We start from the raw sequence: 16093 nt of genomic DNA, 5'->3' as shown, positions 1-16093 counted from the left end.
GTGGTGGGAACAAGCCCAGAGAGGTTGAGACACCCCAAAACACAGCTACCAAGCAGATGAACCCACAGTTTGGCTTCAGAGTAGGCCAATGTGGAGCATGTGGTCCTTGGCCCCTAATGTCTAATTGAAGACCCAGCTCTACCCCTCTCCTGGTCGTCACCCTCACCTCAGAGCTCATATTACCAGGTGCCCTCAGTTTCAAGTTAAGGGTGTGGATCCCCATTTTTACCATCAGGGAGACTGAGGCAGGCCCTTGTGATTTTTCACCCTCCAGAAAAATCACAAGGTGAGAACCAGTGATCAAGAGGTTGTCTGGCCCCCCAGAGTGCACACCCTTGCTACTTGAGTATGATCCGTGCTCTTGAAGACCCAACCCCTCTGTCTGCTCCCATAGCCCCCATCCCGGCCCAGATCAGGGGACCCTCCCAGCAAACAGGATGCACCTTGTAAATGAAAAGGAAACTTTTATTTTGGTGGGAAGTGAGAAGGGGGGGGAGGGGGCATGACACTTTTTGTTTGGGGAGGGCAGGTGACATGCGGCAGCTTCTGCATTGGGCGGTTCATGCACCCAGGGTGGGCGTGGGGGAGACTTGGGGGAGGGGCCATCCCGACCCCTCCCTCCCTGCCCTGGGGGTGGGCTGAGAAGACCCGCCGTTAGCACCAGAGTTGGACGATTTTGCAGACCTCCCCTCCCCACACTGACTCCGGACACCCGCCCCCATCCCTGAGAGCGCCCCCCTCGCCACTCCTCCCACCTCCCACTTCCGACAGGCCAGGCCCGCCCCGCCCACGTTTGAGTGAGAGAATCTTATTGCTGTGTGTGATGGGGAGGAGGAGCCGCGGAACTCAGGAGGACCCCCCTGCCGGCCGTTCCTCCCCAATCGCCCCGCCCCCCGCCCCGTGTCCGTGCGTTCCCGGAGCGCAGGAGGGGCGCGACATGCGTGTGGGGAGCGCGTCATGCAGCGCATGCGTGTAGTTGCAGGCACCCTGGCGGCCGGGGAGAAAAGGGGAGCGGGACTCGGATGGTGTCCCTTTAGCGCTCTCTCTCTTCCTCCCCGAATCCCACACTGTTGACTTGGGGGATTGGGGTGGAGGTGGCGGTGAGGGACGTGAGTCACGTTTTGTAAAGGTTTATGGTTGTGATTACTTTTAAAAGCTGAACTAAAAAGCTGGGTACGTGTGGCAGATTGGCGAGCAGGGGGAGACGTTGGGAAGAGGTCTGTACCCTTTAGAAAAGATCCTCACCCCCTTTCCCCGCACTGTTCGGCTTCCGTGAGGGTTAGAGGAATCTGGGGGCTATGTTTTTTGTTTTTTTTTTTTAAGAAGTTAAACCCTTTGGCAATATGATCAGTCCCCACCCCCATACCCTGGTGTCTGGAGCCCCTAGCCCTTTGCCTCGTCCCACCCCGCTCCCACCAGAACCTGCCCCACCCCTCACCCCTGATTCACCAGGGTTTAGGGTCCGAGGGAAGGATGGGGGGACTCAAAATGCCCCTTGCATAGGAATCGTTGCATCAAGAATCGTCCTCAGTGACACCCCCCCCAACCCTCAGGTGGGTTGGAGGGGGTTCCTGAGGCCGTGGGAGCAAAGGGAGGGAGGTTGCTAATTCCGTGGGCCTCCAGCTCCAAAAGGTGGGGGAGTCCCTTCTAAGGATTCTGGGACCGGTGCGGTCTCTGGGCTTGGGGGAGGTAGCGCATCCTTGAGCCAGGATGGGATATGAGAAATGATCTTCCACCCGCGAGCAGGGCAGGATGAGGAATGCCGGGGAAGGGTGGGCTGGTATCCCAGCCCCGGTAGGCTTGTCGTTTCCCGAGCTTCTGATATGTTCCAGTGTCCCTTCACGGGGGGCACAGCCTCTGCTTTAAGCGGAAACACTCTACCCTAAATAAATGGTGTCTGGGCCAGGCAGCAGTATCTGGACTTACCGGCTTTGAGCAAGATGCCGTAAAAGACAAAACTTTTTAGATTAAGTGTCCTTGTACTGCCTAAAACCTTAGCACGTCACCACGGGTACAAATATAACCCTCTGGGAAACACTGATGTCCATGAAGAGGGTCCCTTTTGGGCACCATTGAAGGGGAGGGGCTCTTGGAGGAGGCAGGGCTAGGCATAAGAAAGGGGATGCCCAGGAGAAGGTCTGGTTCCCTGGAATTGCAGACAGGTTGAGCCTATCCTGGAAATTCTAGCATCAGGAGAACCTGAGGTGGATGTCTGATGTCGGAAATTTGGGGACATCGGTGGGGGGGGGGAGGCCTGAGGATTTGGGGGTGTCCAAGAAATGTCCAAGTGTGGGAAGGATTTGGAGCATCCCAAAGGCTGAAGGGCTGGGTCAAGTCTTGGAGGTTTGAGGTGCTGGGATGCAGTCCAGGCAAATGGGTGGGGTGGGGCTTGGGGGGGCAGCATCTGTATGCAGAGGTGAAGTCCCAGGACCTGGTGGGGATTTAGGGGATGTGGGGTGCCAGGGTTGGTCTCAGGAATCCTGGTGCAGGTCTCATGTCCTGGTCATCTGGAGGGGGTGTTGGGGGAATTTTGTGTGCTAGGCTCAGATCATCCCAGAAATTCTGAGATGGGAGGTCTGAGTCCATGCAGCAAGAATAGAGGCGAGCAGATCCCTTGGGGGTGTGGGGGTGTGGAGGGATGAAAGGGTCATATTCATCAGAGGGATCCCCCTAAAGGCTGAGGGAGCAGCTGTCCACAGCACACCCCCCATGCCTCTGCTCCTACCATCTGAGCTCAGCTCATTTTGTTGTTTTTGGCTTGAGTGACTATACCTCCTTCCCCCACATTGTTGCTAATATATTTTTTACATCAATGTGATGGGTTGCCCTCCTGGGGTGAAGGGTAGAAGGCGAGGAGACCCTCCTGACCCCCTTGAGGTCCCTGCCCCCTTCCCAGAGTGCCCCTTCCCTCAATGGCATGGCATGCAGCCCCTGGCGGCTTATTGCTGAGGTGAAGTTGGAAGGGGGGGTCCAGGTTGAGGGAGGCATGCAGAATAGGGAAGAGGCGCCCCAAAATGTAATTGGCATAATTTGGACGTATTTACAGGAGTTTATGGGAGCGGGATGTCCTATGGCTCATGGAGACCTGAGAAGGCTTTATTTGGAGGGGGGGAAGAGTTGGGGGCGGGGCTTGACTTTGGCTCCTTCCCCTCCATCCTGGGGGCCCAGGTGGGGGTGAGGGGTCCGGGGGTGTCTGCTGGCGTCGTCGTCTCGGTTGCATATTATTAATGACTTTTTGATTTAAAAAAAAAAAAAACCCTTTCCCCCACCCCCCACCCCCAGCTCCTTTGACCTTCTTCCCTGTCACCCCCAGTCCCCCCACGGGGGGGAGGGGAGCGCTAGAGGATGGAGGGCAGGGTTGGGGGAGCGCGGCGGGCGGCCCTGGGAGAGCCAGGGGGAGTGGCAAGGGGCGCGAGGCGCAGGGACACCCCGCTCAGGCCCGCGATGCTGCTCAGGCTGCGGGATTTCTCGTAACCTGGGGGGGAGAGGTCAGAAACACAGGAGGAAGCATGAAGATGGGGTACAGGGGGAGGACCCAACAGACAGAGAGACCCCGAGGCAGGGAAGCAAGGGAGAGATGGCCAGAAAGGACAGGAGATGGAGGGAGAGAGAGAGAGAGAGAGAGAGGGAGGGAGGGAGAGAGAGAGAGAGAAACAGGCAAGAGACAGAAAGGTAAGTAGAGAGAGGGTCAGGGATAGAGACAGGGAGACAGGGGTGAGGGAGACAGAAGGGATGACAGAGACAGACAGACACCAAGACGGACAAGACAGACGGCAGAGGCAGAGTGATGGACAGAGGTGGACCAAGGAGATGAAGGGAGAGAGGTGAACAAATCGGACAGTCAGTCAGCATCAAGGAGAAAGGTTCAGACATGGGGAGGGGGGAGAGACTCAGGGTTAGGAGGCAGGGTGGTGCCCACCGAGCCTCCCGCACCCCCACCCCACCGAAGCCCACCCCTCCCCTTCCTCTCCCCCTCCCCCGTTGGCCCCCCTTATCTGAGGCAAAAGGTGGGGGGCAGCGAGGCAGATGGTGGGCAGCAGGGGCATGGGGAGGGAGCTCGGTGGAATGCATGTAGGGGGAGCAGCCGGAGGGGAGGCTCGGGTGGGGGCTGACCTAGTGGTGGGGAAAGGACAGGCAGGTGATGGGGCCGTGAGGGGTGGGAAGGAGCAAAAGCTGGCAGTGCCCCCGGGGTGGGGGGGCGGGAGAGCAGTCTGAGAGGGGCAAAGCTCACCTGGAGGTTGTAATGGGGTATCTTTAAAGGGTCATGAAGCCTTGAGGTGGAAACCTTCTGATGGGAAGGTTCTAACAGGGTCTTGATGGCCAAAAGGGCCTAAGATTGGGGAGCAAGTGTGTGGTTTCTCAAAAGCTTGGGAAGACCTCAGAGTCCTGCCAGTGTCAGGTGGGGAGAAGTTCTAGTGCTTTTCTAGGCGATGCCAAGAGGTCTGTCTGGATGAGGGTGTCTTGACCGGAGGAGAGAGGGCCTGGGGGGGTGGGGGGTTGGAAACCCAGTATCTTGGGGACACCCCCTCCCAACCATTCCCAATTGCTAACCTGGGGGGAAGGGGCAGGGGGGGACCGAGGGTCTCGCGAGGTCTCAGGCGGTGACAAGAGCTGGGGACAGAAATACACAGAGTCACGCAGGGGGAAGGGTGGTCAGGGGGAACCCCCCAACACAGCCTCACTGTTGGGGGGACAGAGGAACGCCGGAATCTCTTCCTCCTCTCTGGTGCTTTCCGGGGGAGGGGAGCAGTGAAATGGGGGCGGCCAGAGACATCAAATATGGGAGGAGCTTCCGGGGTGGCTGGGAGGGGGGACTAAGGAAGGGAGGAGGGGGAGGGGTAGGGAAGAGGACCAAAGAAGGGAGGAGGGGGAGGGATGGGGAGGGATGGGGGAGGACCACGGAAGGGAGGAGGGGGAGGGATGGGGAGAGGACCAAAGAAGGGAGGAGGGGGGATGGGGAGGGATGGGGAGGGATGGGGGGAGGACCACGGAAGGGAGGAGGGGGAGGGATGGGGAGAGGACCAAAGAAGGGAGGAGGGGGAGGGAGGGGGAGGAGGACCACGGAAGGGAGGAGGGGGAGGGATGGGGAGAAAGACCAAGGAAGGGAGGAGGGGGAGGGATGGGGAGAAAGACCAAGGAAGGGAGGAGGGGGAGGGATGAGTAGGAGGACAAAGGAAGGGAGGAGGGGGAGGGATGGGGAAGAAGGAACAGGTGTCAAGTGTTAGACTCAGGTGGCTGGAGAAAGAAGACAAAGGAAGGGTCAAGGGTAATGGGGCCACAGGGAAGGGTCTTGGGAGAAGGAGGGGGGGAACAACAGTGGGGGGGTCACCCAGGAAGGATGGAAAGAAAGAGAGAAGTTTGGAAGGGCAGGAGTAGGGAGGAATCCAGGACCCTGGGGCAGAGAAGTCAGCCCCATCAGCTCCAGCCATTATTTGAGTTCAATGAATGGATTTTGGCATCAGAGGCAAAAGAAGCAGAGACCTCCACCCACCCACCCCCACTCTACCCTCCCTCCCATTCCCAAATCCTCCCCCCTCCCTCTGCCCCTCAATTCTCTGGGGGCCCATCCAGACCTGGGGGTAGGGGACGAAGGGTGAACAGGATGGGGTACAAGCAGGGGGAGAGGTGAGGTGGGAGCAGGGAAGGGGGGATGAGATGAAAATGGAGGATGAATTGGGGGTGAGGGAGGGATGGAACGAGAAGAGCCACAGTCCCTTCTGGAGTAGGAGCCTGGAAGCCTGGGTTCTCATTGCTATCTGCTCTGTAGCTGGGGTTGCTCATCCCCTGCCCCCAAAACTTCTGTGAAACAAAGAGCTTGAGACAAGGATGTGCCCAGAGGCTCCCCAAGTCCCACTACAGCAGCTTCCTAGGCTGCAGGCAGGGATTCCCTGGGGTATCTCTCTCTATTTCTAAAGAAGGTTCCACAGGGCTAAGTGATCGATCAAGTGGCTCCAGGCGGCTTCCCATCAGTCTGAAGATCAATACAGCGTCTCCTCAAGGTCAGAAAAACCTCTCAGGATCCTTCCCCCACATACTGTCTGCACCCCTTCTGGCACCCCTCTCCCCTCAGCTACTCAGTTCCAGCCACACTTCCCTCATTGCTATTCCTTTAACAAACCAAGCTCACCCCACCTCAGTACCCTCGGACCTTTGCACTTGCTTTTCCTTCTGCCCGGCTGGCCCTTTTTTACCATTTTTACCATTCAGGTTTCGTGTTACCTCCACAAAAAGGCCTCTGCAGACCCCCTCATCCAAGTGGCCAGAGTAATTCTCTGGTTCACTCATCTGTTTGATTTTCTGCTGCCTCTGATCAGGGGGTGGCAAACTTTTCCTGCAAATGGCCAATGACTGAAGATTTTCAGCTCTTTGGGCCACCCGTTCTCCGTGGCAACTCTTCCACTCTACTGTTACAGCATGACAGTGGCTGTGTTCCAATAAAGCTTTATTTACAAAACAGCCTGCTGGCAGACCTGGCCCGTGGGCTGAAGTGTGCCAATCCGTGCTCTAGCGTGAACACTCCGTGACGGCAGATTCTTGCTCTGTGCTCTGCCAAATCTCCAGTGCCTGGCACTGTGCCTTCAGTAATGAGGTGCTCAATGGATGGAGGGAGGGAGGGAGGGACGAAGCCACTCCGTGCATTAGCTAGGGTCGCTGTGAGGACTAGAGAATACGCGTGAACTTCCTGGCATAAGATAAATGCTTGACTGTTGAAAGATTCCTCTACTACCTCGAGGCTCTATCCTCCTGTCTCCTGCCCCCCAGTCCCCAGCCCTGTCTCTCCTGCCCCCCCACCAATCCCTGCCTGCCCCTACCTTTTCCCTTCATCTCCATCCCCACAGCCCCAAACCGGGCCCAGGCGGCCTCCTCCCCCTGGACCTTCATCTCAGCCTCCTCTCCAGCCTCCCAACCTCTGGTCTCCTGCCTCCAGTCCATCTGCATGCAGCCCAGAAGCTGACCTGCCCTCCCGGGGTCCCTGAACAAGGCCCTGCCCTTTTGACCTGGCCCTGCTTTCCCGCCTCATGTCTACCTGCCAGTCCCCAGTCTCCTCAGCTCTGCTGGTGCTTGTCCCTCTGGTCACTACCGTCTAATGGTATCACTTCTTCACCTGAGGTTAGAACCTCAGACATCAGTTCCTGCAGGAAGCCTTCCCTGACACTTCCCTCCTACCCTGGGGATTTTGGCGTGTTCCTCTTACTGCATATCCCTGTGCTACCTCCACTTCCACATTATGTCCCCTCAAATTGGGACATTCTAGAGTGGTGGCTGCCTCTGCCGGGGGCAGTGGGGCTGGTTTTTTCCCTATTGATTCCCTTTGCCTAGCATCATGCCTGCCAGTGCCCAGCAGGGACCCTGTAAGCGCTGGCCAATTCACAAGCGACTGGATGACTGAGTCTTCCTCACCCATCCTGCACCCAGCAGTGTCCTTAGTTTATTCTTAGTTGAATAAAAATAAAACAAAACAAAAAAGAAAACCACCCGAGGGGGAGGCAGGGAGAGAGATGTGGATGGGGGTGAGGATGGGTGTCAGTCGTGAGGGCGGGGGAGGGAGGTCAGGCACATGGTGGGGAGGGCTGGGTTAGTTCTGAGGGGTTAGTGAGGGCAGGGAAAGTTCTCAGCAGGTGGGTGTGGGGTCAGTGTCGTGGCTGCAGGTTAACTGGATGGAGCTGTTCACAGTGAGGGGACAGGAGTCTCAGTCAGTGGGGCTGCATGTTCTCCGAAGGGTTAGTCAGGAAGGGGTGGGGATCACAGGGTGCAGGCTACTTACCCTGGGGGGAGGGGATTCTTCCACTAGGGGGATATCCAGGCTGCAGCGTTGGCGTTGAGGTCGGGCAAGAAGCTTGGGGGCCCTGGCTTATGCCAGTCTGGGGGGGGCAGTGGGGGAGCACCAGTGGCTGGGGGTGGGGGAAGAGGCCAGAGGGTCCAGGGTGGGGTGGGGGGAGATGGAGATGGAATAAAGACAGGGAAGGATCAGTGGTGAGGAAATCTGGGGGCGGGGGGGGGCGCAGGAGAGGAAGGGGGTCTGGGAAGTAAGGGAATTTGGGGCTAGTGGATGGGGAAAGGAAGTCCAGCACCTCCTCCCTCATCTCCCCCTCCTCCCTCCCCTGAGGGAGGGAGAGAGAGGGAGGGAGGGTCCCGGGGTTGGGGGGGGCCGTGGAGGGCACCTCACCTTTCCGGATGGAGCCATCAGGGGAAGGGGCGTAGTCGGTGAGGAGGAAGCAGGCTCGGTCCCGGCTGTAGCGGCCACGGCTCCCAGGGGTGATGGGGCTCTTGTCTTCCGGGGACATGGCGGGCTGGTCGATGGCTGGGCAGTCCTCGTGGGCCAGTGCAGCTGCTGCAGGGTCCCCATTGGGCCGGGGATCTGCACCCGAGGGTCAAACAGGCACACAAAGGAGAGAGTGAGGTGTGGAACCCAAGGTGTGTGTGTGGGGGTGGGGGGGATGAGCAAGGAGGGTGTTGGAGAATGTGGGGTACTGGATGGAGAGGCTCAAGGGGCAGGGTGTCTCAAGGCAGAGACAGGAGGGGCACAATTTGGAAGAGGGTGTTGGGGCACGTGGCTGGTGGGTTTAGGGAGCAGGTCATTGGGGGAGGGTGTTGAGTGCTGGCAAGGACAAGGATAGGGAAGGGTGGTTGGGGGTGGGTGTGGATGGAGGGTGTTGAGTGGTCCAAAGTGGTGGTCAGGCCAGGTGGTGGGTGCTGGGAAGGGCAGGACGGGGCCTGGGGTGCTGGGTTGGTAGGGCGCATGGGTTGGGATGGGTTTGGAGGGACCGCTGGGGCATGTGGGGGCCCGGAAGGGAGTTGTTGAGGGAGGGTGTTGGGTGCTGGAGAGGGCACAGTGTGGAAGGGTTGGGAAGGTGACAGAGGAGGGAGGGGGGGAGGTAGGGGTCCCCTAGGCTCTGACTTAAGCTATTTTTAATTGGTGTGAAACTGGGTCAGCGGCTGAGGGAGCAAGACGAGGGCTAGGCGGCCCAGCTCCCTTTCTTGACCTACTTAAGTCATGGGGGTGGGGCCCACCAGCCTCTCCCCGCTGGGGACTGCTGCCCCCAATCATCGCCTCAGAGACAGAGACTCTCGGGCAGGGGGATGCGTGCAACACTAGATCAACTTTCTTCTCCCTTGTCTCCTTCACTTTACCTCTTCATCTTGGCAGTTTTCCTGCAAATCTCTGACCCCTCTCAGCAGGGCCAGAGCCAAGGCCCTGGGTCCCAAGTCACTGTCACATGGCCGGCTTGCCCCCTGGGCCTATCTTCCTGGCCTCTATCTACCTCTGGGTTTTAAGTCTTCTCTCCTCTCTTGACCTCACTGTTATTAGAGCCTGAACTCTCAGTCACTGACCCCCCCACCCCTCTCTCCATCTCTGTCCTCTGTCCCCAGCTCTCAGTGGTGAGTGCTTGGTTTCTGACCCTGTCGCTTTTAGATTGTATTCTCGGAGTCATTGCTGGAAGATGCAGATGGTGCAGGTGTCCCTTGGCCAAGTCCCCGGCCTGCCTGTAAATCCCACATTAGACCTATGTGCCTGTTTGATGCACTCCCTTTCTCTCTTTGTATCTAAGTTCCCCTCGCCAGAGGCTGATTACTCTGCTTCCCTGGTCCCCTTGAATATCTTATCCTGGCTGCAAGTCTGTCTCTCCCAAAAACTGTCTCTGGCACAGAGAATCTACCTCTCTGCTTCTGGACCTTTTCATAGACCTCAGCCAGAGCTGTTCACTTTCCTCTCTCTGGTCTGTCTTCTCTGGTCTGTTGTAACCCCTCCCCCCCCATTTCTCTTAACTTCAGCAGTGACCTCTTGCCCTCTGGAAAGCTCTCCGCCTCCTCCCACCAGCCCCCCATGCACCCTTCTCACCTGCCCGGTTGATCTCAATTACTTCCTCCTGAGCCAACGGGCAGGGCTCCCCAGGGGCTGGCAGAGGAGGCAGCCCCATGATCCCGAGCCCACCCGCTCCCCCCCTGAGCAGCCCTGGGTGTGTGTGGGGGCCCGGTGGGTAGGCCCCAGCCACAGTCACCCCCACAGAGGGTGGGGTGATGGGGGGCGGGGGGCTGATGCCGCCGCTGCCATGGTGGGGGTGGTGTGGGGGTGGCGGCGGAGGGTCAGGCTTGCAATAGTTCGGAGAGCCGGGCTGCGGGGGGCGAGGGATGTGTTTGTTCTTCTTCTTGGGCAGCTTCTGTTTGGCCATGGCCAGCGAATAGTACATGCCAAAGTTGTTGACAATGACGGGCACAGGCATGGCGATGGTGAGCACCCCCGCCAGGGCACACAGCGCCCCGACCAGCATCCCTGACCACGTCTTGGGGTACATGTCTCCATAGCCCAGGGTAGTCATGGTGACCACGGCCCACCAGAAGCCGATGGGGATGTTCTTGAAGTAGGTGTGGTTGGAGCCCAGGATGTCATCGGGGTCGGCGCCAATGCGCTCGGCGTAGTAGATCATAGTAGCAAAGATGAGCACGCCCAAAGCCAGGAAGATGATGAGCAGCAGGAACTCGTTGGTGCTGGCACGGAGCGTGTGGCCCAGGACACGCAGCCCCACAAAATGGCGCGTGAGCTTGAAGATGCGGAGGATTCGGACAAAGCGGACCACCCGCAGGAAGCCCAGCACGTCTTTAGCGGCCTTGGAGCTGAGGCCTGAGAGTCCCACCTCAAGATAGAAGGGCAAGATGGCCACACAGTCGATGATGTTGAGGCTGCTCTTGAGAAACTCCACCTTGTCTGGGCAGAAGGTGATGCGCATGAGAAACTCGAAGGTGAACCAGACCACGCACACGCCCTCCACATATGTCAGGAAGGGCTCTGTCTCCACCTCCACATTGGTGATGTTCTCTGGTGGAGCCCCAGGGATCGGGGAGGCCTGTGTTACGGTCTTGTTGCTGATATGGATGAAGCCTTCGTGGGTCTCCAGGCAGAAGGTGGTTATGGAGATAAGGATGAAGAAGAGAGAGGCGAAGGCCACATACTGTGAGGCAGGGCAGGAGAGAGAGGGCAAAAGGTGACCCACGCATCTGGTCAACCAGCCATATCCACAAGACCCTCCCAGTTGTCCCTTTTCCCAGCCCCAAACTCCAGGGAAATCCAGGAGTCGCAACCCTGTGCCTCCATCACAGCCTGCCTCCTGCTCTCCCCTCTAGAGCTTGAGAAGGGGGAGGAAAAGGATCAGAGGCAGCTCTCCCCAGTTTGGGATAGGAGCTGGCTCTAGCAGTGGCAGCAGATGGGCACCTGTTTTCATGGAAACAGCAATTTCTGGTCCTTTACTCTGTCTCCCAGATCACTTCCCCACACCCTGTGGCCCATCTCAGGACCCCCCAGCAGGGTCCAAGGATTTGGGGGGAGGGATGGAATGGGGTGTGGAGGAGACTAAGACCACTTACCCTCTGTGTATCAGAGGCTTTGGAGCTCAGCTTGGAGCCAAGGGAAGGGGAAGGGGAGAAGGTGGGCAGAGGACGCAGAATCCTGAGAGGGTTAAGAAAGCCTGGATTTGAATCCAGCTTTTCCTTTGCCTAATGTGGGCAAGGAGATTAAGCTTCCCGAACCTCGGGGTTTTTGCCAGATTATTATGAGGGTTACATTAGATGAGTATACAAAAGTCCTGATTCCAGAAACAGTGCTTGGTCCAGTGTCTGGAACTCAGTAAGAAAGTCTGAGCTCCTATTAGGGTATGTGGGCATCAGTTATTGGGGGGCAAGGTCAACGCCTTCAGAGAGGAGCTAGCGCTTAAGGACCCTAATGTTCTGGCCCCAAAGAAGGGAGAAAGCTGGGATCGCCCTCACCGAGGAAGGACAGCAAAGGGCTGGAATGACAGGTGTTAATGCCATAAATAGGAAAGGAAGCGAAGGAGGGTTGGGGTTTCAGGCTCTGGAGAGGAAGGGAGAGTCAAGGGCCTAAGCGTGGAGGGAGATGGTGAAGCTAGGGCCATAGGGGTGAGGAGGCTTTAGCTGCAAGTGCAGAGAAGGGCGGGTGGGAGGCACACATGGGTTATTTCAAGATGGGGAGGACCAGAGTCCTGCATGCAGTGGTGTGGATTTTGAAGAAAACCTTGAGGAGCAGAAGAGGTGCGGTCAAGATCTTTGGGAAGAAAGGGGACAGAGTTGGCCCCTGGAGATGACAGTGGGCTTTATCAAATATGCAGAGAGGAGAGGAAGAGTGAGGTTAGTGCCTTGGAGGGAGAAGGGGATGCATGTCGGGGCAAACAGGGGCTTTAGTCAGATGGACAGAAGAGGAAGGAGGGCCTAGGAAACTTGAGTTTTAATCAGGGATGCAGAGACGAGCGGGAGCCCAGGGTCCAACTGCAGACAGGACCCTGGACAGAGGGTGGGCTGGGGGCCAGCACAGGCCCTCAGCAGCTCCTCTTCCTCCACGGGGCTGGGGGGCGGGGTCTGGGATTGGGAGGGCTTAACTTTAATCTGAACTGCAGGGCAGAGAGGCGAGCCAGAGTCGGCCGCAGAAGGGCCCCCCCCCCCCCCCGGACCCTACAGTGGGCTGGGGTCAGCGCTGGCCCTCGCTGCCCCGCCCCCCTGCTCGTTTCTCCGCAGTGGTTTAAGAGGCCAGAGGCCGCCGCAGAGCGCATGCCCGGTGCTCCCCCGCCCCCTCCGAGCCGGGTGCGCGGCGCAGGCTGCGGCACCGCAGTGGGGGCGGGTCGGCCGGCCCGGGGGGCGGGGCGCGCGGCGGCCAGCACCTCGGCCAGCTCCCCCGCCGCAGTGCGCAGCCGCCGCGGCGGAAAGCGGCCTTAACCCCTTCCGGGCCGGAGCTGAGCAGGCGGGGCGCAGCCGCAGTGCCACCGCTTTCCCGCCGGGAGGCCGCGGGCCAGCTTAACTCTTTCCCTCCCGGGGCAAGGAAGAAAAGGTGGGCACCCGTCGCAGTGCGCAGCTGTGAGTCTGGACAGCGTCGGGACTGGTTTAACCCTTTGCCCGAGGTGGTTCCAAAGCCGAAGGGATAGGAGCGTAAGGAATCCCTCTAAGAAGGAAAGGAAAAATGACGGGGAGGGAATCGAGGATGAGACAGGGCCATACTCTCCAGGTTGCACTGGCTTCTGCTCCCAACTCGGTCAGGCTAGCTCAGTTGTACTTTGGAAAGTACTTGGAATGCCGACACTCAAAAACTATTTGTGGAGTAAGTGAGTGACAACCCCCCCCCCCAAGCTGTCCCGAACACCTAGTCTCACCTCAGCACCTTTCAATGGGGTCAGAGAGAAGGGCGCCCCAGGCCATGGGGGAGGAGGTCACTCAGAGGCTTGAGGAAGCATTTAGGGCCAAGTCCCTTCGGAACCTCCTCCTCCCCACCTCCCCCCACCCAACTCCAAATCTCGCCAACTCAGCGCTTCCTGGGACCAAACTTTATGCAGTGCCACTGGGCTGCCCCCCCCCCCCCCCCCGGCCTCGCTCCCTCCCCTGGCGTGAATGCGGCACTGCGGCTCCACGTCCTTCCCGGCCCAGGACAAGGCACGATGGGGGGAGGGGGCGGACTGGTTCCTCTGGGTGTTTGGGTCCCTGGGAGGCGAGGAGGGGGTCCCCGGAGTTGTTCCTCTTTCCCCTTCTCTCTGACCCCCCCCATTTTGAACGGTCCCCCTCTCTTCCAACACAGGGAGGAAGTTAGGAGGAGGAAGAGGTTCAAGGGAGAACCAAGCCGGAGGATAGCTATGTAGTCTAGGAAGTTGGAGATGTTTGAGGGAAGTTTTGGGGGAAAGATGTAGGGAGTTTTGGGGGGAAATCTGACATTTTGAGGAAGATAAGGGTAGTGTGGGCTCTCCAGTTCACTTTGGGAGCAGAGGGGCCCAGTCCTGGGCTTTGGAAGGTGGGGGTGTCTGGAGCTTGGGAACGAGGGAGTGAGCAGGGCTGGGGTAGGGGCCAGTGGAAAGATACCAAGGCCGAGTGGAAAGAATTGGGAGCTATTTTGAGAAGTTTGGGGACAGATAACTTGGTGATGGGCGGGGAGGGGGGGGGGGGAGTCCCAAAGATTGAGGTTCCGTAAAGTTCTGGAACAGGAAGAAAAGTCAGTTGATTCAATTGGAAAAGGACCCGGAGGCTCTGGATGGGGGATCCCAGGAGATAAAGAGTGGGAAGGGAGAAGAAGCTGGGAGAATCTGTGGATGAAGAAGGAGGCATATGGGAGCTTCTGGAGAGGAAAGACATATTATGGGGGCTCAAGACTCTTCTGGAGACACTGAGGAGGAGTGTGAAAGGCTTGGGGGAAGTCTGGAGCTTTATAGGGAAAGTCCTTGGGATGGGAGTTGGCGTGAAGGATGCAGGAAGATATGTGAACATAGAGAGAATTGGAGGGTCCCAGGAGGGAAGGCTCCCCAAGACTTTCGTGTTGCAGTGGGCAGGGGCGGGGGGAGTGTTCTAGCCAGAGCAAGTGATTTGGGGATTCACAGGGGCCCAGGAGGCTCTGAGACTGAGGCAGAGTCTTCTAAGACTTTGAGAACAGAAGTCAGGTTCAAAAATAGCCAGAAGCCTCAAACTTGGAGAGAGGGGGAGGTGCGGGGAGAGAGGGGCATAGGGACAAAGAATCAGGGAGGTGTTGGGAGAACCAGAGGGACTCAGGGCTGGAGATGGGGCTTCAGAGGAGCTGCAGGGGGCAGGGAAAGGCAGGAGCAGTGTTCACAGGGTCTGGGACACTGAACGTTAAGGAGGGAGGTCTTCTGAGGGTCTGGGAATGGTCCAAGAAACTGAGGGCTGCAAAGGGGTTCTCTGGGGCTGTAAGGGGTGACCAAGAGGGGTGGAAAGGATTTACAGGGGCTCAGAAGACTCGGGACTGGAGAAAGTTCTTCTGAGGGTCTAAGAAGGGTCCAGGAAAGGAGGGAGTGAGGTTGTTTAGAGAAGCCCAGGAGACTCACAGTCAAGGCAGAAGTTTCTAAGAGTCTTGGGTAGCCTAGGGAAGCCAGGTGGGGTTTGGAGGGATCTGGGGATTTTGAAGGTTGCGGAAGCGTCTTCTGAGGATCTGGGGAGGGCAGGGAGAGGGGGTGTGTTCTGAAAAGTACAGGAGGCTCAGGGTTGGAGAAAGAGGCTTCTAGAGAGACTGGGAGGCCCAGACACCAGGAAGACCAGGAAGACCAGGAGGGGCTGGGACAGGCCAAGGGATTCTGAGGGTTACGATGGGCACTCCTAAGGGGCTGGGATCTCCAGGAAAGGGGGGAGGGATGGGAGCTCCGAGAGCGCGCTCACCCTGGCGGCCCGCGACGAGTAGGGGTCCTCGAAGAGCGCCCACACGCGAGGCTGCCAACGGCGCCACCACGTGCCGCCTGCGCCGCCCGCGCCCCCTGGCGGACCCCCGGCGCCGCCGCCCGCGTCCTGGAAGCAGAGGCGCTTGAGCTCGCCGCCCGCGCCGTCCAAGCCGCCGCCGCCCGCGCCCGCCTCGTCGTCCAGGCCCGCGTCGTGGGCGCCGGCGGCGTTGGCGGCGTTGGCTGCGCCCGCTGGGTCCGGAGCCTCGAAGGAGTCGAGCGCCTCTTCGGCGTCGCGGTGCTGCCGGTAGGTCATCCAGCAGCAGGCCTCCACGTCGGTCTCGTCGATGCCCCAGAAGCCGAGCTCCTCCTCGAAAAGCGGCCCGCACACGTCGGCCGGACAGTGCAGCTTGCCTGTGCGGTAGTAGTTGAGCACGTAGGCGAAGACTCCCGGGTGCCGGTCAAAGAAGAACTCGTCAGCGCCGGGATCGTAGTCGAAGCGCGCCGCCGCCTCGGGCTCGGTCAGGCCGGCCAGCCGCGTCCCCGGCAGGGTGCGCAGCGTCGAGCGGTACGTCTCATGGCGCACGCCGCCCACGTTGATCACGATCTTGCCGCTGTCGCCACCGCCGCCGCCGTGCCGCCCCATGGCCGCCGCCGGCAGCCCGGGGCATGGCTCGGCGCGCCGGCCCCCGGGCCCGCGAGGTGCCGGGGGGCCCGCCGAGGACGCGGCGGGGCCGGGCTGCGCAGACTGCTGCTGCTGCAGCGGCGGCGGGGACGGCGGCGGGGGCAGCGGCGGCGGGGACTCGGGCGGCTGCGGCGGTGGCGCCGGCTGCTGCTTGCTGGCCCCCTGGCGCCCGCGGAAGGACGAGACGCAGACTGAGCTCAGCATTGGACGGGGGGCGGGGCGGGAGGGGCGGGACGTCGGGGGCGGGCCCGCAGGGGGAGAG

The 16093-nt window shown here is 59.4% G+C and overlaps 1 protein-coding gene across 4 annotated transcripts; it reads right to left on the bottom strand.

The window, feature by feature from the left end:
• Positions 1–444: 444 nt before the first annotated feature.
• Positions 445–16050, bottom strand: KCNC3 (potassium voltage-gated channel subfamily C member 3). 4 transcript variants are annotated; one of them, XR_012004486.1, is made up of 6 exons: positions 15151–16046; positions 9842–10949; positions 8168–8359; positions 7766–7892; positions 4552–4611; positions 3398–3475 (listed from the first exon to the last, which is right to left on the bottom strand). XR_012004486.1 is itself a non-coding variant. In XM_072770431.1 (5 exons), the coding sequence occupies exons 1-4, from the start codon at positions 16033–16035 to the stop codon at positions 4595–4597; spliced, it is 2202 nt and encodes a 733-aa protein (XP_072626532.1). In that variant the 5' UTR covers positions 16036–16046; the 3' UTR covers positions 3245–3475; positions 4552–4594. The 4 variants fall into 4 exon arrangements, 2 of the variants coding, with proteins under 2 accessions (XP_072626542.1, XP_072626532.1); XR_012004490.1 differs by having other exon boundaries at positions 7766–7862; XM_072770431.1 differs by lacking the exon at positions 7766–7892 and having other exon boundaries at positions 3245–3475.
• Between the last annotated feature and the right edge of the window lie 43 nt (positions 16051–16093).

The sequence above is a fragment of the Canis lupus genome, chromosome 1 (assembly GCF_048164855.1).
Source record: "Canis lupus baileyi chromosome 1, mCanLup2.hap1, whole genome shotgun sequence".
In the NCBI taxonomy this organism is placed as follows: Eukaryota; Metazoa; Chordata; class Mammalia; order Carnivora; family Canidae; genus Canis; species Canis lupus.
This window is presented reverse-complemented; position numbering and strand designations above follow the sequence as displayed.

What these genes read in the sequence shown, in the direction of transcription:
- KCNC3 (XM_072770441.1), bottom strand. Translation starts at nt 16,035, where the DNA reads ATGCTGAGCTCAGTCTGCGTCTCGTCCTTCCGCGGGCGCCAGGGGGCC. An exon ending in ACTCGTCGCGGGCCGCCAGG is followed by an intron (nt 10,950 to 15,150) that starts GTGAGCGCGCTC and finishes CCTGCCTCACAG; the next exon opens with TATGTGGCCTTCGCCTCTCT. An exon ending in TGATGGCTCCATCCGGAAAG is followed by an intron (nt 3,476 to 8,167) that starts GTGAGGTGCCCT and finishes TCTCCCCCCCAG; the next exon opens with GTTACGAGAAATCCCGCAGC.